This window comes from Phaenicophaeus curvirostris, chromosome 25 (assembly GCF_032191515.1).
Source record: "Phaenicophaeus curvirostris isolate KB17595 chromosome 25, BPBGC_Pcur_1.0, whole genome shotgun sequence".
NCBI classification, from domain to species: Eukaryota; Metazoa; Chordata; class Aves; order Cuculiformes; family Cuculidae; genus Phaenicophaeus; species Phaenicophaeus curvirostris.
The window spans coordinates 3735631-3761975 of NC_091416.1; the positions used below are offsets into that span (position 1 = coordinate 3735631).

General features: G+C 51.4%; 1 protein-coding gene across 7 annotated transcripts in view; it reads right to left on the reverse strand.

Annotated features, from left to right (window-relative positions):
- LOC138730836 (opioid-binding protein/cell adhesion molecule homolog) overlaps window positions 1-26345 on the reverse strand; it is a 328199-nt gene that overhangs the window by 96934 nt on the left and 204920 nt on the right. For 5 of the 7 annotated variants that reach the window (XM_069876367.1, XM_069876365.1, XM_069876366.1 and 2 more), the window contains one exon: window positions 14051-14135. In XM_069876367.1, the coding sequence (XP_069732468.1) occupies window positions 14051-14135 (85 nt within the window). Of the gene's footprint in view, window positions 1-14050; window positions 14136-14344; window positions 14476-14559; window positions 15050-26345 lie in introns of those variants that run through there. The other 2 variants (XM_069876368.1, XM_069876369.1) reach the window with 2 other exon arrangements.

Genomic DNA, 26345 nt, shown 5'->3' on the forward strand with positions numbered 1-26345 from the left:
TCCATAGGTGAGAGAGGATGGGAAGCAGGGGAGGGTGCTGGGTAGAGCTACTTGTGTCTACAGCTTGAGTAAAGAGAGACTGAGGGTCTCCAGGGCTGTCAATCCAACATCAAGGCATCGCTCCATCACTGGTCCCCCCAGGACGGGGTTGACAGTCACGGGGAGGCATGTGCCAGCCATGACGAGCAAAGCAAATGACACACACATCTCCTGCTTACAATAACAGCCCTTCCGTGTCTAATCCATCATATTTGATGCAGATCTCTTACCCTGAAGTGTTGTCAATGAGGATTTAATTTAGCGCTAATTAGACAAATATTGCATGTTAAACACCCATTGATTATTAAGAGCGAGTAAGCGTGGTTTAGCTCTGCAGTGCACACGGACACGCTGTATTATATCTGGGATGAGGCTGGTAAATGTCTTGCTGTTTCTAATCATCAGCTAGTAATTAACGTCCAATAACTTGTAACTTGGTTTATCATTATAGATTTAGGAAGGCAGTAATAGTACTGTATGCTAATTAAATATCAATTGATTATTCAAGGCATATAAAGATTTAGCAGCTAGGTAATAGATATACACAGTTGTTAAACTTTAATAACCATCACACAGCATTCCCTTGCACTGTCAAGTTAGTGTTTAACGAGAGCGTTGCTCCTGAAGATAACTTTTAGATGGGATTTTCAAAACAGCTCGGCATTGTACAAGCCCCTGTCCAAGGAGGAGAGTCCTTCAGCCACAGGGCTGCAGCAAAAGAAGCGTGGCCAGCAGGTCAAGGGAGGTGATTCTGCCCCTCTGTTCCTCTCTTGTGAGACTTCATCTGGAGGATTGCGTCCAGTTCTGGAATCTTCAACATAAGAAGGACATGGAGCTGTTGGAACGGGTCCAGAGGAGGCTACAAAGATGATGCAAGGGCTGGAGAACCTCCCGTACGACGACAGGCTGAGAAAGCTGGGGTTGTTCAGCCTGGAGAAGAGAAGGCTCTGAGGAGACCTTTGAGTGGCCTTCCAGTATCTGAAGGGGCTACAAGAAAGCTGCGGAAGGGCTTTCTACAAAGGCTTGTAGTGATAGAATGAGGGGGAATGGCTTTAAATTGAGAGGGGAAACCTCCTTTCAGGTGGTTGTAGGCAGTGACAAGGTTTCCCTTCAGTCTCCTCTAGACCAAACAATCTCAGTTCCCTTGGTGACTCCTCATAAGGCTTGTGCTTCAGACCCACCCCCAGTTCACTTCCCCTCCTCTGGACAGCAGCTCAGTACCTTTCTTGCACTGAAGGGCCCAAAACTGAACCCGGGATTCAAGGTGCAGCCTCACCAGCGCCGTAGAGGGGCTCCATCACTTCCCAAGGGGCACGACCACTTCCCAGTGTGGACAGAAGCCCACCAAGCCCTGCCACCTGCTCTTCCCACAGCTGCCTCTGCTCCCCAGGTTGTCCCCCCATGCTCCTCGCATGAGGTCTGACCCCACGCTCAGCGTTAAGTGATTTGGGAGGATTTGGAGGAGCAGGTTCCTTCCTGCGTAGGAGGAAAAGAAAGATGAGAGACAGAAGCCCTGCATCTGAAAGGGAAGAGATAAATGGCTTCTGAAGGGAAATCGCCTGCCGGACTCCGTGGGTTTGGCAGCACCCTGCTAAGCGCAGCATCACTCTTGGAAACCAGCTGCAAGCTCAGCAATTGCAGGACAAAGCATAGGTTTTGGAGAGCAAAGCTAAGGAAATATCAGAGTTCCTTCCCAGAGGGAGCCCATGGCCAGGACCAGGCGTTCTCAGACACCCTCGACGGCTCCTGGCTTAGGGCAGTGAGCTAGGAGAGGGATGGCAAAGGGCTTGGCATTGCAGACCCAGCCTCAGGGCATCACCAAGAGGGATGTGGCTGCAGCGTAATCCCTGCTCTGGGTCCAAATGCAAATGAAAGGTGAAGCTGAAAACACACCGTGCATCCTCACAGCTCATCAGCTCGTGCACAGCAAAGAGAGCCAGCACCTTGTAGGAAAGGGAGCTGCTTCACACAAATGGGCTGGCCCCAGCCCTGATTTACTGGGCAATAAAAGCAAAATCAAGGAAACTGCTCCAAGTGCACCTCTGAGAGTCTGCAGCCTCAGTTACAGAGCCTGGGCAGGCCCCAGCTGCCTCCTAAAACCTTCTCTTGTGCATAACGGGTGAGCAGGGAAGGGGTCAGTGTGCTCTGCTGGGGGTGGCTGCTCTGCAGCAGGAGCATGAAATTCTCTGCAAGAATGTGAGGAAGAGCCCCACTGCACGGGGCCACTGTACAAAAAGACGAGAGAAGGCAGGAGGATGAGGACAGCAACCATCCTGCAACAGGCTGGCAGTCCTCACTGCCTGGAAGGAAAACCAACCCAACCTTATAGACCATCGAATCTGCTCCAGTCCAAACCATCTCGCATGGGGCACCATCAGATGGAGTCTATAAACAAGACATCAGCGACTGCATGTTGCTACTTCAGAAGCTTTCAAAGCCCTTGATGGCATCCCAAAATGCCACCCCAGCAACACAACAACACAAACACACCCACCCACCAGGAATCCTCTGCAAGATTTAATGGTCTCCAAGCCCCCCAAGCAAATTCAGTAGGACAGTATCAACCAGCTACAGCCTCAAACAACTGTAAATGTAACTTTTCCTATCAGTTGGGCAAACAAATCATAGTGGGCTGGGTCTCAAAAGCATGGAAAGACCTTTCAGCAGCCGGCCTGTTTCCTTATAGCCTTCCCTGGACAGTGGTTCCCACTTTAGGTTTCCAATCAGTGTGCAGGACAGTAGCTGCAGCCTTACTTGGGTCAACACAGAATCATAGAACAGTTGGAAGGGTCCTCAAAGCCACCCCCTGCCACGGACAGGGACACCTCCCACTGGATCAGGGGCTCCAAGCCCCATCCAACCTGGCAATGAACCCCTGCAGGGATGGGGCAGCCACCCCTGCTCTGGGCAACCTGGGCCAGGGCCTCCCCACCCTCACAGGAAAACATTTCTGCCTAAGATCTCACCTCAATCTCCTCTCTTTCAGCTTCAAACTGTTTCCCTTCATCCTATCCCTGCACTCCCTGATCAAAAGCACCTCCCCAGCTTTCCTGGACCCCCTTTTAAGTACCAGAGGGCACTGGAGGAGTCTCCTGCTTCCCCCTAGCCACGAGACTTCTTACACTGCCATACAGAGGATATTAGATTAGTCTGACACAATTTCTCCTTGACAAATCTCCGCAGGCTGCGACACAGCTTCTCGTCCTTTCCTATCTGATCACGAATATTTTCCTTTATTGTTTGCTCCGGAGCTTTCTTAGGACGAAGGGGAGCAATCTCCTAGGACTGTTTCTCCTCCCTTTTCCACTGTAGACACTATATTTGCTCTCCTCACTGGTCTGGAGTCTCCCCTGCCCTCTTGGATGGGCAGCCACAGTCCTGACATCGCTCCAACCAGTTCCCTGCAGAGCCAAGCAGGACCAGCACCAGCCCAGGCAATTGATGTGGGAACCCCAGTAAGAGAGTAGAGCAGAGCAGTGAGCGAGAGAAACCTCTCTTAAACAGTTTTGCAGCGGAGTTTACTCATGCTGCAGCAGGCAACAAAGAGAAACGTCAAGAGCAATGAGACAAGGCAGGGAAGGCATCGCAGCAGATAAAGGATTCTTCAGGTATGAGACAAAACCAGCTTTGGAAACCTCACAGAAGTGAGTTTAAAGTCTCCAGAGGATATCAATTGCGAGTCTGTCACTTGGTGTCAGGATAACTTTCTGGACAGCTCTCGGAGCTTGTTAAGCTCTTGCTCGGGCTGCATTTGAGCTCTGGCAGCAGTGTTGTCTGCTAGCACACGCAATGAAACAAGAGATGAAAAAGACCCACTGAGTCCACGCAGCTTCTCCGTAAATCCTTCTAACGTTTCCCACCACGACCCACAACACCCAACGTCTCCCACCACTACCTGCAACCCCCCCAACAGCAATGGGCTTGGAGAACCTCTCTTGGTGTTGCTCGAAGACATGGTCCCCTGGGGAGGGGATGCCTCTAAGCAGGGGCAACACATGGAAATTGGGCTCCTCCCACCCCAGAACAGGAGCTGCCACATCCAGGAGTTTGTGGGTGCAGGATGCAAGATGAGACGTGACGCATGTGGTCAAACGAGACGGTCGTAACGGTGTCTCGGCATCGCGATCTATAGCTCCGGGAAGAAACCGGCTGCTTCCCCCACAGCAATCATTTCATCAAAAGCCCTGCAAGACTCCCGCTGTTCCTGCTAGCCCTGGATCCCTAACTTTAATTAAGTCCAAGCTGCCTTCTCGCAGGAAGAAGGGAGGAGAGGGTGACTCAGACAGCGATGGGACCAGCCAGCGTAATTATTAAGAATATTAATTAAAAACAGTCCTCCCCCCCAGTTAAGAATGAAAAAAAAAAAAAAGCCAAACTAATCAATTCCACTTAAAGGAATATATGGGGATAAGCAGCAAGAGCAGGGAGGGTGACGGAGAGAGAGACGGGATGCGACGTGAATGCTAACAGCTTCCCACCGTGGCCGCTGCCGCAGTCAGCCCCAGGCCTGGCTGCTTCCAACAGTTACTTCGAGTCTCCTTGGAAATGGGCTCAATCTTTTCCTCTACCTGCTGCTGCATCAGAGCAACTCCTGTGATCGCACAAAGGACTTTAAATCTCGGCTTTAACTGCCTTGATTGAATTAAATGCAACAACACGGTAAAGCAGCCTCTTCATTTAAGGTATAAGCATGGAGGCTTTCTCCTCTGCTAACGGCGCTCTCCCTCTTTCTGAAATGATGAGTTGCTCACGGGTTATGCTCTTTAAGAAAGGGAAAAAAAAGTCATCTGATAAAGTGGGTTATAAAACTGGCGGTGGTAATAAACAGAGAGCAAGGAGCCTGATGCAAAGCCAAGCAGAGAAGGCAGAAATCGCTGTAGGGATGCAATATCTGAACCGTGATTAATACACGACCGCGGGTGATGGTGGAGGATGGTACTTGCTGGACTGAACCCGTGATGCTGGGGACAGAGAGCAGGGCTGTGCCCAAGAGGGGACCTCACCCGGGCAGTAGAGGGGAGGGTATCAGTGGAGGATGATGAGCTGCTGGCTCCAAAGTGACAACGACACCCTCTCGACTGCATTCACCATGTAGACAGAGCGAGGAGCAGAAGGGGACAAAGCCAAGCATCAAGATGATGTGATGGGTCCAGCCTGGTAGTGACTCCAACCTTGTACCCTGACCAAGAGCTGCAGGGAAAAAGCATCTTGCATGCCTGGGGTCCTGCTGGGGAAAGGAAAGACTTAGGGAAAACTCAGCGCGCAGAGACACAGCAAAGGTGGAGAGGGGCTCTGGATCAGGGAGGGCAGGGGTAGGATGAGGGGAATGGGTTTCAGCTGAAAGAGGAGAGATGGAGATGAGATCTTAGGGAGAAATGTTTTTCTATGAGGCTGGGGAGGCCCTGGCTCAGGTTGCCCAGAGCAGTGGTGGCTGCCCCATCCCTGGAGGGGTTCAAGGCCAAGACGGATGAGTTTTTGAGCAACTTGATCCAGTGGGAGGTGTCCCTGCCCATGGCAGGGGAGTAGAACTGGATGGGCTTTAAGGTCTCTCCCTACACCAAACCAATCTAGGATTCTGTGACACTTCAGAAAAGTGCTCAGAGTGGAGGAAAATTTATGAGAGATGTTATGAGAGCACAACTCTGGCAACTCCCAACTCCTACCCATGGTCATACCTACCCAAAAACTCTATGTCACATCACTCCAAGTCAGGTCTGCAAGGACCAACACAACCACAGATTCATCATAAAGTGTGATGAGCTTAGCACCCATCTCTCCTTCCAAAAAAACCCCTCACTCATCCCCTTTCCTTGGGACTTCCTTGTCTCTCTGCAAAATGGGGACAACAACAGCTCCCGTGGCTCTTACAAGCCACAACGCAGACTGGGATGCGTTACAAGAAGGTGCCTGGGAGCATAAACCATTTCTTCTTATCAACTGCTGTTATTATCACATTAATGTCATCTCTGCTCACAGGATGAACGCTTAAGTGCCCAGGAAGAATTCCTGGCTCCTTCCTGCCCCTCCGTAGGAGCAGAACGGCCTGCCGGCAAATGCCCACGAGAGTTACAGCCAGGTTCCCGGGTGCAGACATGGCTATCGCTTCCTTTTTACGAGCCTTCATTGTTATTACCACCTATTTCTTTTTAGATTCCTGCCAAAATACCAAACATTAATCTCCCTTGCTCCCTGCAGGCAAAACATGGGTAATTGGATTTATATGGGTTAGAAATTTGTTAGATTTTTATATATACATACATACACATGCGCACACGTACTGAAAATACAAATAAATAAGAGGTGGAAGGATGCACTGCCCCATTGTGACTGGTCTTGGGAACTGGGTACCAGCTGGCTCAAGCCAAAGCCCCCTGCATCTCAGCTCCCTGCAGCAGGCACATCCCCTGCCTGCTGGGCTCTCATTGAGGATCTCATCCCACAGCACTGAACTTCATGCAATGCGAGTTACCAGTCATGGCTTTTTCTTGGTGCATCCTTTTCAAAGCTCTGTGGTTTTTTCCCTTTAGCTCATAGAATCACAGAATGTCCTGAGTTGGAAGGGACCCACAAGGATCATCAAGTCCAACTCCTGTCCCTGCACAGGACACCCCAACACTCCCATCGTGGGGCTGAGGGTGTTGGCCAAACACTTCTGGAATATTATCAGACTTGGTGCTGTGACTGCTTCCCTGGGAGCTGTTCCAGTGCTCTGGGGAAGAACCTTCTCCCAGAGCCCAACCTAACCCTACCCCGGCTCATCTTCCTGCTGTTCCCTCAGGTCCAGAGAGAAGAGCTCAGCTCTCATTCCTCATCCCTTCACCCAGGAGGTGACACCACACCAGGAGCAGAAAAAACAAGATGCTCTGTGTGATGGCTCCTCAGGTTTCCCTGCTCTGAACCCCTCCTGCACTGGAGATGGCACAAAGCACCTTAGCAGCATCAGCACAATTTACTGATCAGAGCCTTGTTGTTCTCGTTACCCTCCCTGGAGAAGCCGACTTTGAGACCCATTTGTATCCCGAGGAACAAGTCCGTCAAGTGAGCATAGTCATGGAAACAACTCATTTTAAGCAAATCTTGGGAAACCATTATAGAAAAACTGAAGTACAATATAAGAGTATTTTGCACTGAAGACCAACCTTGAAAGGTTCTGTCTATCAGGGAAGACAAGACCTACGCATCAAATCAAACCTGCAGTAAACAACCCATTACAGGCTACGAATTGCTGGCAGGGGCTGTGGGGGAATTATTTTTCTCATTAAAGAAGAAGAAGGAGAAAAACGAGAGCATCCTAACCCTCAAAAACTGCTCGCAAGGACAGAAGAAGAAGTGATAGTCACCGAATCAGATATTCCTTATGAACTGCCTGCTCGGCAGCGGTATCTAAAGATTATCACTTAAAACAATGTGTCCAGCTGTTGTAAAAGGCATCAGTGGTTTAGGGCTGCGAAATACAAGGAGGAGGCAAACTGTGAGAACAGTCAAGGAAACAGAGAAACCCTTCGGAAAGCAGGAATGTGAAAGACAGCTACTGTGCCCCCATTTCATTTTGCAGCATTAACACCTAATCCTTTTCGAGAAACAAAGAGGCAGCTCCTGGAGCAGCGTGCGTGATCCAGGGGAAGGACAGCTATTACCGCTTGCAAGCCCGAGGAGTTTATTATGCTTGCAAAAAGGATCTCATGTACCCTATAGTGAAAGGATTACTAGCAGTTCAGTCTCATCCCCCAGAGCTGAATATCAGCACTTGTGACTATTTCGGGCTAGTAGAACTCAAAAACTTAGCGCGGGGGTTGGCTTTTTGCTAAGGCGAGAGGACCTTCCTGGGTCCTGCATCTTGGCACTTGGAGAGGTGACTCCTCCTCCTGCTGCTGCAGAGCTGGACCAGCTCGCTGGGTGCTCAAAAAGAGGCTTTGCTGAAGCAAAACCCCGGTGCTCTGGTTACAATCTCCATGTCAGCAGGGCTCTTGCTCTTTGCTGCTCGAGTCTGGTCGTACAGTCACCGCAAAACCTCTCTTGCTGGCTTAGCAGGAGAGGCAATGGCATAAGCAGCAGGAAAAACCTCACCGGCTGAAGGTGAGCTCCCCAAAACCAGCTCCAAATCTCCCTCTCACGCAGCAGGACAGTGCTCGGGAGCAGGGACAACCTAATCTCTTCCCGTGCAACCCAAACGAAGGTGAACTCTCCAAAGCCAGCCCCAAATCTCCCTCTCATGCAGCAGGACAGTGCTTGGGAGCAGGGACAATCCAACCTCTTCCAGGGCAACCTAAACACTGCAACCCAACCTCTCCCAGTGCAACCTAAACACAGGTGAACTCCCCAAAGCCAGCTCCAAATCTCCCCTTCACACAGCAGGTTGACAGTGCTCTGGGTCAAGGACAACCCAACCTCTTCCCATGCAATCCAAATGAAGGTGAACTCCCCTAGGTCATTCCCAAATCTCCCCCTCACACAGCAGGACAACAGCGCTCGTGAAAAGGGACAACCAACCTCTCCCCACGCAGCACAAACACAGACCCTGAGATAAGAGACAGATTCATCCCACAGGGCAAGGACACCAGGACTTGGAACTCCCTCCAACATCTCCTCCCCTGATGCCCTAGAGGGGCGGGGGGATGTGAGGCTGCTTCAGCCCCACCAAGTTGGGAAGGAGACACAAGCAGGGAGGCTGGGGACGAGCTGCCTGGTCTCAGCATCACTTCCACAGCAGCATTTACCATCGTGCGAGGGGCTGGGGTGGAGGGAGCCCTCCCACAACCCCCCGACCTTTCTCCAACCACCCTTCCACCGGCTGCAATATTACAGCGAAATTAGCGGGCACTGTAATTATAACTATCAGGAGCAGATAAGACAAGTTAAATACCAGCTACCTGGGGAGAAATTATTACGCCAGCCAGGAGGATCCAAATGCCAGAATCCGTGGCTGTAATTTCACTGAGTCGCCAATTACAGCTCCGCCACGCAGCGAGCTCTACCTTGGAAACGGCAGGTATATATTTAGCTGCTCCAGAAAACTTTGGGGGGAGGAGGGAGGAGGAGGGGGGCAGCGATGGAGCAAGTCCTTGCTAATCTCCTCTTCGCTAATCCTCATGCTTTTCGCATTTGCACACACACAAAAAAGAGGCAACCCTCTTCCCACTTCCCAACGTTTAACACAGCAGAGACGCGGCAGCATCGATGCTTCTTTTCTCTGCCGGGTGCTGCGGTTGCACGTTGGTGGGTGAGTGTCACAACCCTCATTAACAGGTAGGTAAACGCAGAGCCGGTGGTTTGACCAAGCAAGCAGCATAAAAAATCTGATTTCCCAACTTCCCAGACCTCTGCCCAGAGACTGCGGTCCTGCCGTTTGCTCCTGCTGGTTGTACTTTACTCATCGTGAGCTGGGAAAGAGACTGCGGTAGATGATGACACCCGAAAAGAAAAAGAGAGAAAAGGAGCATTGTCAGAAATAATTAAAACTCTAATTGCAAAAAATAAACGGAAGAAAGGCATTCTCACGATGTTTTATTCTGGCCTTTTATTTTTAATTGGAATTGTTCTCATACTCGCTAATTGAAAAAACGCAGCCAGTCGCAGAGGTTTGGGTGTGAACAAGGAAAGCTACCCTGGTCTTTTGATTGTCTTTGTGGACGAGCACTGGGGGAGGCCACGGGCTCCCCAGAAGCAGAGGGGGATGTGACTTGAAAATCTGCCTTCAAATACAGGGGAAAAGCATCTCTATTATTTACTTTGTCTTAGACAAAGGCCTATAGTTATATACGCCTTGTAAAATCATAGAATCATAGAATCACCAGGTTGGAAGACACCCACCGGATCATCGAGTCCAACCATTCCCATCAATCACTAAACCATGTCCCTCAGCACCTCATCCACTCATCCCTTAAACCCCTCCAGGGAAGGTGACTCAACCCCCTCCCTGGGCATCCTGTTCCAGTGCCCAATGACCCTTTCTGTGAAAAATTTTTTCCTAACGTTCAGCTTAAACCTCCCCTGGCGAAGCTTGAGGCCATTTCGTCTTGTCCCACCTATAGCATCACCCATGAACACTCCTTCCTTCTAATCATTATTGCCTGACAACTGCTGTTGGCTCCATTTTACAGATGGGGAAACTGAGGCAGAGAGCAACAGAGAAGCCTCCTCGAGTCCTGGTGTCCCTGTGGGAACAGTCAAGGAGAAAGCCCAGCACACTCCGTTCCCCAACTACTCCCTCCACCCACTGAATCATGCTGTCTTTGCTGAAAAAAAAACCCCAACCCAGCACCAATATTTCTTAAATACAGATAAAACTATAAAGCCTTGAAATTTTGAGCAGCTGTTGTTTTATGTCTTTATAAACTCTACTGATGTCTGTTATAAAAGGTCGGTTTGCTGGCGGCGCAAGCAATACGATCCCGTTTACTACACATCCCCAGTTTAACACCGCTTGAATATTCGCCACAGCAGCGGCGTTGCCTGCGGTTCGGTCGCTGCCTGCATCCCCTCTGCGCTCCTGCGATGGTGAAGATGCTTTTACCATGGGGATAAAACACAACCCAAAGTTTTTAGGTGGGGTCAAGCCCACTGGGATCACTAACGGTGCTCAGGACCTGCCAGCGATGCCCCCTTAGCAACGTAGGAGATGGATGTTCATGCCCTGTAGGCTTGCAGGGCACGCATCCAAGAAGCATCGTGCGTAGCAAGCTGAGACTCGGTGGCACTCTTCCCAAAAGCAGAGTCTTAATCCTTATTTCCACATCAAATCCCAGCTGGGAAATTAAAAAGCGACCTTCTTCAACCTCCCTGTCGGTTACCAGTGTGCTCCTTGGTCTGTTCCTTGTCCCAAACTGGGGAGTAACGCCGGTTCCCGCTGCTGTCTAAACACCTGCCTCGCTTCACAGCAGAATGTTCTGTATTTCTGGGTAGGAGGCAGCTTGATTTTATTTTTAATAATGCACAGAGTATTCGCAAACTGCCTTGAGTTCCCTGGAGAGAAAAGTGTACGACTATTAGGGGAATTGTTTGTTCTTCCTATAAGAAGTAGTGAATTATCAACAACCTGCTTAAAACACGGGAATCAGTTGCTGCTGATCTAAGATGACCTAAAAGTTGCCTGTAGATGGAGCCTCAGCTTCTACAAGGAAGCAAAGGGTGGAGAGATGGAAATGGAGCGCCCAAAATTCAATACAGGAAAACCACAACCAGCCTGAAAAGCCTCCAGGTTTCCTCCGCCGCTAGCATGCGGTTCTGCTCCCTCATCTCCTCCTTTCTGCAATACGATGTGTGGTTAAACAGCTGATCTCGGAAAGCAAAGAGCATCCATCAGGTGTTGTCGAAGCCAAGGGAGACTCGCAGGCTCAGCCCAACTCACGACCAGACAGAAGCACTGTATGAAGCAAGATGGGAGAGGACGTGGCCCCTCCAGGCCTAGCAGGATTGCAACGAATCCTTCAAGTGCAACAAGCTGGAATTACAGATCTTAGTTTCTTCAGGCTCAACTCCTCATCTATCTTCGTTCTGAGCTGGCAAAAAGGTCTGTTTTGCAGGGAGGACACCACATCTGCTCATACCCCAGGTGCACAGACTATTTGCTGGGAAAAAAAAACCCTTGGGGGTCCCATGTTAGACATCTACCACAAGCATCACCCACATGGAAAGGCTGCTTCCCTTTCCTGGCTCTCCGTAAGGTCTTGCAGTGTGCAAATAAATAGCAGCCACATCCTTGAGATGTTCCACCTCTGGGTTGCTGCGTGCAACCCACTGTTGACGCTACCCTTCAGGTTCTGAATTCGATGCCTTGCCCATGTCTAGATCCCAAGGGAAGACAGAAAGCTGTTTGCTGCCCAGAGGCTGCAGAGGGACAGGAATGGGGAAATAGGGGTGGGAGAGAAGAGAGAGGCTGGTGGGAAACGGTAGCGCAAGAAGAGATGGGGAGAACCAAATGGGAGATGGTGGCCAGAGACCTGACTGCAGCAGGGAAAAGCTAAACTCGAGGAGAAAAGAGGAGGGGGCAAGAACATGGAAAAGATGTACTGGAGAGCCTGGGCAGGAGCAGATGCCAAGGGGATAAACGGGTAGAGAGCAAGAGCTTTGGGGCTGGGGGAGCTCTAAGTGTCAGCACTCTGAGTCTCACTGGGGAATGGAGAGTTTCTTAGAGTAAAGCTAGAATACCCCACCGCTCCTGGGCTGGCTGCTTCCCAAACATCCCCTCTCACAAACAGAACAGTAAAGAGGCCAAAAGCTTAAATAAAAATAAATAAATAAATAAATAAATAAATAAATAAATAAATAGGAGATCCAAGTCAGCCCTCTGCTGGCAGGAGGCTTGGCCAGAGCTGGAGCCACTGGCCTCCCCAGGGAAGGGGCTCAGCCCCCAACTTTGCGGCACCCACCCCGCTCTGACCTTCACGGGCGCTGGAGGGCCATAAACCCCATGCTAAGCCAGGGAGGCAAATTCAAAAAGGGCCCCAAGGCCAAAGGCATCTCTCCGGGGGATCGCCTTCTGCTCTTAAAACTCCCTCGCTCAGTCCAGCTCAAGTTAATCGTGGTTGCAGCCCAATTTTGAAGAGCACAAGGAGATGTCCCCTTTGCTCTCCTGCCATGCCACGATCCCCACGTACAGGGGGTGATGATGAGTATTTCCCAGTGGGTCCCTGTCTGGGACCGAGGAATAGGGATGCACCCAGCACACGCAACACCCCGAAGCCTGGTAGGCAAACAAGCAACCCCCGCTTCTCACAGCAGCACAGACCTCAACCCCGAGCCTGTTTCCTACTACCACGTTATGCCAGCCATGCAAAGCCTGCCTGACCCCTCCCACAGTGCCTCTGCTGCCCAGGCGAGCAGAGCACCCTCTGCTCAAACTGACACAAGCTCCTGATCCCCGAGACGGCTCGGCTGCTGACAGAGAGTGTGACACACTCGGTTTCCCCATGCCAACTCTTCCACTTGGCTTTGGGAAGCGCAGCTGCGCTCTGCTGCAGCCCAGTTACTCCAGGTCTGAGCAAGCAGCCTCACGCAGGGGGCACACGCTGCTTGCTAGAGCAGAGAAAGCAAGCAGGCTAACTCCTCCAGACTCACGTCCCACCATCCTCACACTTCTTCAAGTCCCAGGGTCGCGTGTCCAGCTGGATTAACTGGCTCAGGTCCTCCCTGAGCTGCCTGAAGCACGCATAGCACGATCCAAAGCCCTGGATGCGAGCTGATTTCATAGAATCATAGAATCACAGAATCATAGAATCACCAGGTTGGAAAAGACCCACCAGATCATCGAGTCCAACCATTCCTATCAAATACTAAACCTCAGCACCTCTGCTATCTGCTCATCTGGCCACGCTGCTGCGATGCCTATTGAGAGCTGCTATCCTAGCCGGGTAATGCATCATGTACACCTGTAACTCGTTCAGGGAATGAAAAGAGATGCTCTGCTGTATCGCGCAGCACAGAAGCGGCCCATCTGCATATAAGCTGCCCACGTTTCTCCTCCAGCAACCAGTGTAAAGGTAAAGCATCCATCAGAATTCATAAGATGCACCCCTGGAGTAAAAGATTGATTTGATATTAACAGATTCGTGCAGAGACTATAAAGTGATCAAGGCGAAACGCTGACACCTCGGAGGCATCGCAGCCCTGGAAACCCGCTGGCGATGCAGGTTGGCATCGGCGCAAGGCAGTGCGGACCCCCCTTCCCCTCCCACCCAGGCACACGCACGGAGACAACTTAGGGAGCGTCAGGCAGCGCTAACTCACTGTCTGCCACCTAAGCCCCTTTGTCAGCTCCTCGTCTGACACCCGCAGCCCCCCGCCAGCACCGACGGGAGGTTCCCAGCCCTGCGCAGCTCAGCACCAGCACATCTGTCCCCACAAACTCCTCTGCTGCGATAGGGACGAACCCTTGGGGTGCATGCAAAGTCTCCAGTCGGTCTGAGAACCCTCCAGCAGCCCTGCTTGGCGCGCAGCATCCCCCAAGAGCTGCAACCAGGACTCCCACACCACCCAAAAACCTTCCCCAAGGTAGAAATCCATCTGCTCCTACCTGAGCGTGGCACTCTCCCCTTGCCGCACAGTCACGTTGTCCATAGCTTTGGGGAAGGTGGCATCTCCGCTGCGCACGGGCACTCCTGCGGGCACAAGGAAGAGCAGCCTGAGACAGAGGACGACTAGGCACCTCCAGGGCAGGGCTAAGCACCCACCGACCCCCATCCTGGGCAGCAGGGACTTTTCCAACAGGCAAAAAACACACCCGACAAGGCCAGCGGGAGCGAAAAGAGAGGGGGGAAAGAGGAGGGAGGGGGTGCGTGTGTGTGGGGACGGGGGGGAGCAAAACCACCGGGGCGAGCGATGCGGAGCTCCACGGAGATCAGGAGAGCCCCCGGCAAGGCAGGCTGCGAGCGCTGAGCCTGCCGAGCGGCATCCGGAGGGAGTCCCGCTATCCTTGGGTGAGGGAGGAGGACAAGAAGGGCTGGGGGAGGAGGAGGAAGAGGAGGAGAGAAGGTGCAGAGCAAGAGATGAAGGTCACAGCTGTGTGTCTGCTCGAGACGCTACTTTAAGATTCAGTTGGGCACGCGCTGCGGAGGTCTGGCATCAAAAGTTTATAACCCAAGGAGGAAGCGTGTCTCTGGCAAGAAGGGGAAGGCGGCCATAAAAACAGGCTGGAGGAGTAAAAACGGGCTGTTTGCCGGCTGTTGCTCTTTTGTTTAAATAATAGAAGGAGGAGGAAAGCGCAGAAGAAGGAAAAAAACCAAAACCCAAAAGCTCCCCCAAATGCCGATTCTGTCGCAAGATCAGAACTTCCCCGCGGAGCTGCAGGCGATGCCCCCACCGCCCGGATGCCAGCGAAGCGAAGCGAGTCTCCGGGCCCCCTCAGCCTCCTTTCCGAGGGTGGGAGGCTGGTGTCCGGGCTGGGGTTCAAGCGACAAGCGTTGCGTGTGGCGTGCGTGGCAGCGGGCGAGGCGGCAGCATCCTCGCAGCGGCCGGCAGCATCCCTGGGCGGCGCAGGCTGCCTGCCCGGGGTTGTCATGGCAGCGGCTCCATCCCTGCCCGGCTTTGGCTCCCGCACCCCCCCCAGCACCCCAGCACGCTTCACACGCCAGCCTGGGCGAAGGACACCCCTTTAACCCCCACGGCACCGCGCTCCTGGCACACAGAGGGACCCCACACACACTCCCTTTAACCATTTCAGCCCTGGCTGCAGAGGGGATTTCTCTCACACAAGGGGTTCGAGATGGATCTCTCTTTGAGGTCCCTTCCAACCCAAACCATTCTGTGATTCTACACCTATACCCCTGTGCTCCCTCCAGCTGGTGCAGGACAGGAGCAGGGCTGAGGAACATTTAAATCAGAGCCAGCCTCACACTCACCGTGCAGCCCCCCCAGAGCAGCAGGATTGTAGAATCATGGAATGCTTTGGATTTGGGAAAGACCCTTAAAACCCATCCAGTTCCAACCTCCTGCAGGAGGTTGACACCTCCCACTGGATCAGGGGCTCCAAGCCCCATCCAACCTGGCCTTGAACACCTCCAGGGATGGGGCAGCCACCACGGCTCTGGGCAACCTGGGCCAGGGCCTCCCCACCTTCAGCACAAAAGCTTCTTCCTTATACCTAGTCTAAATCTCCCCTCTTTGACTTTAAAACCATCACCCCTTGTCCTACTGCAACAAGACCTGCTAAAAAGTTTGTCCCGATCATTCTTGTAGGTCCCCTGAATGGCTGCAATATGGTCTCTCCAGAGCCTTCTCTTCTCCAGGCTGAACAACCTCAGCTCTTTCAGCCTCTCTTTCACAGGGGAACTGTGAGCAATGTTCTGTTTTTCCTCTGAGCCAGCTCCAACAGGTCAGGTTGAGGACCACTGAGGACCCTAGCGATGGATGCAGCACTGCAGGTGGGATCTCAAGGCCAAGGATAATGGCTCCTTTGCCCACCTAAGCCCCTCGTTGCATCTTCCTCTGCATCCACCTGTTGATGCATCTCCCACCTCACTGCATAAAATCATAGAATCACCAGGTTGGAAAAGACCCACCAGAACATTGAGTCCAACCACTCCTACACATCTGTCTTGGTGTCTGTGGAAGAAAACCAACCTCACACTGTCATGTCCCTGCACAGCTCCTCACGACCAAGCCGAGGCAGGCTGGACCTCAGTTGGGTGCCTTCCTCCAAAGGGCATCTCCCTCTCCTACTGAACATGCCATGGGGAACCTGCCTCCTTCCAGGCTAGAGGAGGAGCAGAGCAACCACTGGACGTGTTTCAGCTATTCTGGGACCAAACAAGGCTGCTAAATCTAACAAAGAGGTTTTGCAAGGGTTTTTCAGGCCAACTATCAGCACAGCAGGCCCGTTGTATTTGGCAGTGGGACACAGTGACCCTAAATACAGCGCTAGCCACGGGCTAGCACTGCAGAGACGCGTGCTGGCTCCCAGCACCAGCGATGGCTGCAGGCACCAGAGGGATGCTCACTGCAGCTTGGATAAATAGGACAGCGAAGGAGCCGAGAGAGGCACTGAGAAAAGCGGGGCTGACTTTTCCATCAGAAAGCTCTTCAGCTGCCAAAAAGTTGGCTTAACCCCAAACGTGCAGGCTGGCTGCTTCCCTTCCCACCCCCACCAAGGAGCCACTTCTGGGCATCCTTTTGGGGAGAAGGATGGGGAGGAAGGACACTCCATCTCTGTCTCAACGTGCTCCCGCTCTGGCACAGAAGAATCGCGTTTGCTGGCAGGGAGGGAGCAGAAAAGAGTCAGCACAAACCCGCTGCAGCTCCCCACCAGCCAGACAGCTCGACCCTGGCTGCTGCTGAGCCTCATCCAGCAGCAGGACAAGCTCCAGGGTGGAGGATGCTGCAGGGACCACAAGCTCTGCCGGTAAAATGGTGTTTACCCCTTGGGATAGGAAGCTACAGACATAGAATGTGCAGAGCAGAAAGCCTGGCAAAGCCAGTGCAATTCAGGGAAGGGGAGATATAAAGCAGAAAAAAAAAAAAAATAAGAGCCCTGTCTGCCTCAGAAAGAGCCTCTGAGGAGGCTGGAGAGACGTGGCTGCACGAAGAGCTGTAAAGGCAGGGCATAAATGGGTAGACAGGTAGCTAAACCGGCTGCGACAGATAGCTGGGAACAGGTAAGCATGTATGGGGCATCAAGGAGGGGAAAAGAGAGGGATGGAAAGGCAGTGTTATACATATTCACACAACAGAAACCTGCCTGACTGGGTAGGGACCCAAAAGCCTGGCACAGCTATGAAGGAGACTGCAGGAGGGATATCTCAACCACAATCAATCTGGAGGCAACCTTGGGCATCCAGCAGTAGGTGCAGGCAGCCGAAGCAGCCTCTCCTGCCCCGGTCCTCTGGATCACTCCATCACAGATACCTCCCAGTCCCATTGCTGTGGTTAACGCTACCCCTTGAGCGAGTGAACGAAGGGAGCAAGCTGGGACATGAAGAAAAAAGAAGGCAAGGAAAAAAAGAACTGGAAATCCAGGTGGCTACAAAATCTGGATGCAAGCACAAAGCCAGCAGATGCAAAAGCAGAGCCACTTTTGTACCTGGCCAGTTTGCAGACCTGAGGTTGTATGGGTGTTCATGCAGGTGGCTTCAGTTCAGGTCCACGTCTAAAAATATCACCTAGCTGAGAGGGACTGGGAGGCTCGCACATGCCCTGGGGGCACCAGGCATATGGCAGTGGCAGATCCTGCTCCTCACGGTGACATTAACAAGCCCTGACCTTCTCTCATCATCCCAGAGGCTCAAAAAGAAACTGAGACTGCAAGGACGAGTCCCTCCACCTCCCCGTCTCTCGCCTCCCAGCTGATTGTCAATCTCAGCTTTTATTAGTGGTGCAGTTTGGCCTCCATCTCCCTCCGAGATTTCTCCCTCTTTGCTCTAATCAGGAGCTTGCAAATGTCAGGAGTACAGGCCTGGAAGTAATTAGTGAGGGACCAGAGCCCAGGGGTTGCAAACCAGCTCAGCGGCAGCGCTGCTCTGGCACCACACAGGGGAGCAGCCTGCAGCCACGGGAGACCTGCTGAAAAACACCCTGGATCTTATTCTTCACCCTCACTGCTGCTGCCGGATTATTTTGCCATTCTCCACAAAGCTCAGGGCATGCTGAGATGCTCTCTGTGCAGCAAGAATCATAGAATAACCAGGTTGGAAGAGACCCACCAGATCATCGAGTCCAACCATTCAAGGAGCAAGTCCAGCTCGCCTGAGATCACAGAGTTGTTCTGGGATGGAAGGGACCTTAAAGCCCATCCAGTTCCACCCCCTGCTATGGGCAGGGACACCTCCCACTGGATCAGGGGCTCCAAGCCCCATCCAACCTGGCCTTGAACCCCTCCAGGGATGGGGCAGCAAGATGAGTTGCAGCGAGGAATGGGAAGATTCCAATATTGGGACCAGCAAGTGTCACCTCCCCACTCACGAGCACCCTTTGGGACACTGCTTCTTCCAAAGGAGCTCCAAAGAGCATTTCTAACTCCTTTTAAACAAGATAAAGACATTCTCAGCCTATGAGCTTCCCACAAACGTCTTGCCTAGGTAGGGGAATGACACGAAACACAGACCCAGCTGCACCAGCGCGGTTCACTTCATCCCAAGGCAGCAGCTTCTTTTATGGTGAACAAACCACCGTGTCCTTGTTGAAGGGGAAGCACAGTCCTCACCAGGCAAAGAAAACAAAATCTTAAGGCCAAGATAACGGGGAAATAGCTTTCTTTTCTTTTGTTCTTTTCCTGAGATGAACTTTGGTGTCTCTGAGCCACTCAGCTTTGTTCGCAGCCGAAGGGGTTAATGCTGCACCCAGGAAAGCAAAAACCCAGCAGAGCCTTGGGGGAGAGCAGTCCTTGGAGGACATGGGCTTGTTTAATCAAAGAGCTAATTCTCGCTCGCAGGGATCTGCCCCCCAGCACTGGTGGAAGTGGAAGTTCTCCAGATCTCCCCCTGGAAACCCCAGACAAGCTTTTTCAAGGCCACCAGCTCCTTGCAGACAGCTGCTCGTGGCTTCCGAAAATGGGGCTCTTTTAAGGCACGTCTCTCCCGGGGCAAGTGAAATCTTTAATCCTGAACATCTTGGCCACGCTATCTGGCCACGATGCCTGTAACACCTCCACGGTGAATACGGAGAGCTGTGTCTTGCTGGTATCCTGCTATGTACAGATGGCGTCTGGGCTCGGGGCTGTAAGATTTTTAACTAATAGCTTTCTGCAATATTATCCCCTCCTCCCTTTTTTTTTTCCCCCACCTCCTCTTTCTCTCCCTCCTTCTCTCCATCTGTCCCTATCCCCTCTCTTCTCCACCTTTTCTCTTGCACACTTGCAGCTGCTAATTTTTCCCCAGCGTATTTGGCACTCCATCCCGACACCTCGTCCCCCACGCGCCGACACCCTCCTTCTTGCTTTTCCCCGTTCGCTGTCGAATATTCTCATCCTGAAAGCAAAATCCTGCACCGACAGCACCGTGCATGGGCAGGAGGAGGACACGCACACCCATCCAAAGCTACACAACGAGGAGAATCATATCACACAGTCCTGGGCTAAAGCATCACCCCCTTTCCAATATCAAAGCCATTCCCAACTGAATCATAGAATCATAGAATAACCAGGTTGGAAGAGACCCACCAGATCCTCGAGTCCAACTGGATTGACCAGACGATGGCACATGCACAGCTCTCCCCTCTCTGTCACCCCAGCGTCTCTCCGGTGCAATTTATTTATCCCACTTAATTTCTCCAGTTGTTTTATCTTGCTTTATCTTCACACTAAATCAAGCTCTCTCCGCAAACCGAACTTTTATTTTCCGTGCTGTTACATTTAATGCATTTTATCGCATGGATTTAGCAACAACAACAACAACAAAAAAAAACAAACGAAAAAAAAAAAACCTGCTGAGGTAATTGTGAAAAATGCGCAGCCTATTCTTCAAATTGATCGCTTGGGCAGAAAATATAAACTCGAGACTCATGCTTCTTGCTAACACCCAACTGCTGGCCCCTCTTTCATCTTAAAACCATTCCCCTCATCCTATCCCTGCCCTCCCTGATCAAGAGCCCCTCCCCAGCTTTCCTGAAGCCCCTTTCGATACTTGGAAGCTGCTCTAAGGTCTCCTCAGAGCCTTCTCTTCTCTGGGCTGAACAACCCCAACTCCATGAGCCTGTCCTCATACAGAAGGTGCTCCAGCCCTTGGATCATCTCCGTGACCTCCTCAGGACTCACTCCAACAGATCCAAGTCCTTCCTGTGCTGAGGACTCCAGAACTCAACGCAGGGCTTCACTCAAGGTCTCACAAGAACAGGGTAGAGGAATAGAATCTCCTCTCTCTCTCTCTCTCTACTGGTCCCAGTGCTTTTGATGCAAGCCCAGGACATGGTTGGTTGGCTGCAGGTGCATATTGACAGCTCATGTTGAGCTTCTCATCCACCAGCATCCCAAGTCTTTCTTTTCAGAGCTACTCTCAATCCATTCTTTGCCACTCCCACTTCCATAAAACCCTACCAGGAACACAAAACCCAGCCTGGGGTCATGCCACCAGTGCGGCGAGGCAGGTCATGGTTCAGTAAGACCTACACAGCGATGGATGAAGGTTTCAATGGGATTACTTGCCACTTAATGCTCGGCATGCTGCTAAAATCCTCGGCTGAACCGGAGACATATGGCATGCTTAAACTGTGTGTAAACCTGACAGATGAAATCCAAAAAGGAGGCAGCTCTGAAGACACCCACCTTGCGAAGTTAAAAGCAGCCTCCCCTGTGACACCAAATATTAAAGAAAGAAAAAGAACCCTCTGAAAACATTCTTGCTCAAGGAAACCTCAAAGGGGCTGGGACGCCCAGGTACAGCAGAACCACGCAGAACCGTCACAACATCCCCCAAAAAGCTTGAAAAGCGAGGATTTCATTTTCCAGCAGTATTTCTGACAACGATCCAGGAATTTTTTTATTCAATTCTTGCTTTTCCCAAGGCAAGTAAAACATTAAGATTTTCTTTGCGATGCCAAGGAGGGGGCTTTTTGTGCCACTCCTGTTGATATTCAGTGCGTTTGGGCAAGTTTTCAGCTCCCATGTGGTCTTTCCCTTAAAAACTCAGCTCTCGAGGGAAGGGGCTGGGAGGGGTGAATACAGACATGCCACGTTTTGCTTCGTTGCCAAACCATTTCCATATCAAAACGCGCCAAAGTTCAGCCTGCTGCATGGAGGACATTGTCTTGCAAAAGAAATTGCCAGTCGATTGCCAAACAGCGCGATGAAAAACCCACCGCGCTCCGCGGTCCCTGCCAGCATCCGTCAACGAGATGCTTCCAGGAACCCATTCTCAAACTTCCCACATAGAATCCTAGAATCAATCAAAGCACTCGAAGCCCAAGGTAAGCGAGGTGCCCAAGGGCACAGCGAGAGGCAGCGGCAGAGCCCAAGGTACTCCTGGACTTTCCCATCTGATATTCCCCATCGCAGCTTCTCTCTCACTCCACACAAAAACCCAAGAAATGGAGACAAACTGTCACTCCCCTGCCAGAAAAAAAGCTTTCAAACCCAAGCCTGGCACCTGCCAGCATGCCACAAGGAAAAAAAAGCTTCAAACCCATGCCCAGCACCTGTCAGCATCCCAGCAGCCCACAGGGCAGCCTCATCCAGAAACCTGAGCAGAAGAGACATCCACGAGAAGAAGAAGGCTGGAGCGATCTCCCTCTAAATAACAACCAGAAAGGAATCGATAGGTGTCAAGCAGCATTCATAGTATCATAAAACTGTCATGGTTGGAAAAGACCTCTGAGATCATCCAGTCCAACTACGAGCCCAACCCCGCCGTGACGACTAAACCATGTCCTGAAGTCCCACGTCTACGTGGTTTTTGAACCCCTCCAGGGATGGTGATCCCACCACTGCCCTGGGCAGCCGCTGGCAATGCTTCACCACTCTTTCAGTAAAGATGTTTTTCCCAATATCCAATGTAAACCTCCCCTGGCACAACTTGAAGCCATACGTCCCATATCCCTGGGAAGGAGAAGGAAAAATCGGACCAGCACCTAAAGGAGGGAATTGGAGCAATTAAGAGAAGTATTAAAGAGAACGAAAGGGCAGGTGGGCTACCTTCAGCTGGGCTTCAGCAGCCCCAGGGAGTGTGGGTGCCCCTAAAAATCTAGATAGCTTTTCTGCAAACAGAAAGACAGAGTCATTCCAGCTGCACACATGCACCACATCCAAGGGAGCAGAAGCACAGGTCTATCCCGTAAGTTCACCTCTGCAAAACCATCTGCCAGCCTAGAGAAAGCCCAGGGCCATACATGCACTTGGGAGCCCACCATGCAGGAGCATCTCAGGTTCACCCCAAACCCTATGAATGAGCCTGATTCAGTGCCAGGGAGCAGAGGTTTGAGTCTGGGAAAGCCACAGCACACGTTCAGGTGCCACAAGCTGAACTTGAACTACAAAGGCAAAGAGAAAGGAGAGGGGGAGCAACCAGAAGAGGCTGTGGTGGTCTCCAACTCAAGGCAACAGACACCCCAAGATCCAAGAGACCAGGAGCATGGACAGGCATGAAGGTGCCTCTGAGACGGAGGAATTAAAAAAGACGTGCAGATGGGAATGAGCTCTGGCAGCAAAGGAGCCAGGCTAGCTTTGACGTGGTTTCTCCATCATTAGAATCACACGCAGGTACCACCTAACGACTTCTCACTGGGACAAGGTGCGGAGGCACAATCGTGTTCCCAAATTAGTCCAGAAGCAGAAGGAACACCAGAAAAAAAAAAGAGCTTGACCACAGATGGCTCGGCATTGCTAAGGCTGGGCATGCAATGTGCATTTGAGTCTTAGCAGCCGGTACAGACCAGAAACGGAAAATGGGACCTGGGATTTACTCCTGCGCCTGCCACGGTCTCACCCTGACCGCGGGCAAGGCAGCAAACCACTCGATGCCCCTCAGCATCCCCTGCCTGCCAAGTGGAGCAGGAACATTTCTTCACTCTCCTGGGAGCATTACAAGGCTCATTTCATAGATCTTGCAAAGTGTTTTGTGAGCTCCTAACTGAATGAATAAAAGAACAAATAAATAGATAGCACACAGCCCTGCTTATCCTATTTCTAAATATGAAGGCATCGCATAGCCTCTGGGCTTATTTACAAAATACACAGAGATGTAGAAATGATCAGAGTGCAGTTGTGCCGCCCACGCTTGATGCTGGAAGAGGGAAACACCGTGCTCTTGGCTGCCCTGGGAGGCTCAGGAACATTGCCCCCAGCACACGTTCAGAAGGTAAAAGAAAAGAAAATCCTATCTAGCCATTTTCCTGAGTGTGCATTGATATTCTGCACACCTGGATGACACAAAAGCCACTGTCTCAGAGCTGGCTGGCTTCTCCCAAGTGACAGGGGACAGGACGAGAGGGAATGGCCTCAAGCTCCACCAGGGGAGGTTTAGGCTGAACATTAGGAAAAAAAATTTCACAGAAAGGGTCTCTGGGCACTGGCAGAGGCTGCCCAGGGAGGGGGTTGAGTCACCTTCCCTGGAGGGGTTTAAGGGATGGGTGGATGAGGTGCTGGGGGACATGGTTTAGTATTTGATAGGAATGGTTGGACTTGATGATCTGATGGGTCTCTTCCAACCTGGTGATTCTATGATTCTATGAGAGCTGGGAACAGAGGGGAGCTGAGCGAGGCCTCTGCAGAACTGGGGAGGAAAACATCCTCCTCCCCACTCCCTGCCCCTGCGTGCTCAACACCATGGTGCTGCTGGGCAGGTCTGGCAGGCATGTTAAGCAGGCAAAGGTCTAAACACTTATTCTCAGCCTGTTTGAACTACCCAGGCTTCACAGGCTGCAAGTCTCAGGAGAAACAAAAATCCTCTGTATTTGCAGGCTTCCCCCTCTGTGGCCAGCGCAGATGATGATTTTCCACCTTTGAAATTCTTGCTTCTAAGTGCTGAAGCAAGGGAAAAAAACATTAGGTGAGGGAAGGAGCTCGGTTCCTGTAAGCTTTGGAAAACTTCCCTGGGAGTTTGATTTGAGCTGTGGGTAAACGCCAGTGCAAGTCCCACACTACCTGAACCAGTGGAACCGCTCCGTGCATGTCTCACTGCTGATTTATTCCCAGTGGTATCGGCACGAGATAAATACGCAAGGAGCAAAGGCAGGGTGTGGATGTGAACATCTCCATCTTCCTCGGTCAGCTTGAATTCACCTTTTAGAGCCAGCCTGGTCTGAGCCATTTCACTTCTGACTCCAATTCAATTCTCTTCAAAGCCTGGGTCTGCCTGGATTCTGGGATTAAAATCTAGGTTTGCAGCAAACAGAACTCAGCATGCTTTATGAGCGAGAGTAACCTTGGGGGAGGGTTTGACTGCAGTTTCAAAGGCTGAGCAAGGTTTCTGTACACAGCACTGACTCAGTTCTGCTCGCTGTCAGCAATCCCCGCTATCTCCAGGTTGCTGACAACCCGACAATCTCCAATACTGCAGTAAGGAAACAACCTGCAAGCCACAAAGCCTGTTATCCCATTTTTGCAGGGAGAATAACAAGGCAGGAAAAGACAAAGGAATCCAAATACGTTCGGAGAAATAAGAGACCTGACCAAAGCCATCCTGAAACCATTCCCCATGGACACATGGAGCTCCTAGGTTGCCACCAGGAGCTGGTTTCTCCACCTACAAATAGCCCTAAGGTTCCTTCTACTATAGGGAAGGCAAAGCCAATTTATCCCACGAGAGGATATCGCTGCAAAGCCACAACCCTTCCCAAAGCAGTGGGCATCCCTTCCAAAATCATAGAATCATAGAATCACAGAATCACCAGGTTGGAAAAGACCCACCGGACCATCATTCCTATCAAACACTAAACCATGCCCCTCAGTGCCTCACCTACCTGTATCTTAAACCCCTCCAGGGAAGGTGACTCAACCACCTCCCTGGGCAGCCTCTGCCAGTGCCCAATGACCCTTTCCGTGAAATTTTTTTCCTAATGTCCAGCCTGAACCTCCCTGAACCTGGTGGAGCTTGAGGCCATCTCCCTGGGGTAGATGTGGTCAGGGAGAGGCAGCACGGTCACCCTGCCCAGGACTAAGAGCATCACGATGAGCTCGAGAGCCCAGCCTGCATCTCCTCCCGTAGGTTGTTCTTGAAGCCGGCGTTTGTCACGTTAAGCAGCTGTTGTAACATAAAGCAAAACTGTCAAGAAAGATATGAGCGTTGCAGATGGGCGACATTTTCTTCCTAACTGCTTGGTTTTTACTTATTTGCGTGGGTTTTGTTTCCCCTCCCATCTCCTTCACCCTTTAAAACCACCCCTGCTATTGCGGCTGGCTCTGCAAACCACCAGCCTGATAAGCAGCCGCTTGCTCTCTTCTTCCAGACCTCACAGGCTCTCCTATTCATTGTTGTTTCTCTGTCGCTACAAATTGGCACTTCTAAAGAGATTTCCAGGCCAAGTATTAACCCCCTCCGGAGCTCAGCCACGTAAACACACACGTTATTTGTCAAACGAGAGGAAGGCAGTCAAGCTGTGGGGAAATTTAAGTGACTTGTCGGAAACGGCACCGCGAAGCGAAGGCAGAGGAGCCACCAGACGTCTTCTCTTCTTTCCAACCCCAAAATCCTGAAATCCCCTGTCTGCCCCATAAATCGGCAAGCACACGCTTCCTTTCCAAAGCTGGAAATAGGACCCAGGAGTCCTGACACCACACAGCCATATTTAAGCACAAAACGTTTCCTCTCGTTGCAAATTCCAGTCCAAACCTCTTTTAGAAAAAGGTTTATAGAGGTTTTATTTATTGTCAACTCCTGGATGATAAAAAGAGGCCGCTACAAGTCCTATTTATTTCCCACCCTCGCAGGAATCGGAGGGGCTGAGATGTGAAACAAATGAAAGGCTCCAGCACTGACCCTGGGCTCGTGCTGGTTTGCAGACCGCTGGGTGATTATTTTATAATAGCTGATAGCATCTGTGATTTAATGCAGCTGTTAGAAATTAGCAAGGACTCCATCGAAAGCGTCCCAGTCACTCACGATAACAGGCTAATAAATCATTCCCCCAGTGCTCCGTGGCATTTATGGTTCTATTTTAGAGATGCAAAGCATAGATCCGGCTGCTCTCTGGGATTTATTTTTATTTATACTTATAATAATGCAATTAAATAAATAAATTTAGGATGTTGTGACTCTGTTGCCAAAAACAGCACCGATGAAAACTTCCCCTGCATGACTTCTCTTCGTTATTTTCTCCCCGCTAGCCAATTAAACAGGAAACAAATGGCTCCAAGGCTCCTCCAAGGTACTGTTTCCTAGGCATGGGGTGAGCATCTCACACCACTGAAATCCAGGGGAGGTAGCTGGAGGGAGAGCAGGGAAAGCTGGGGT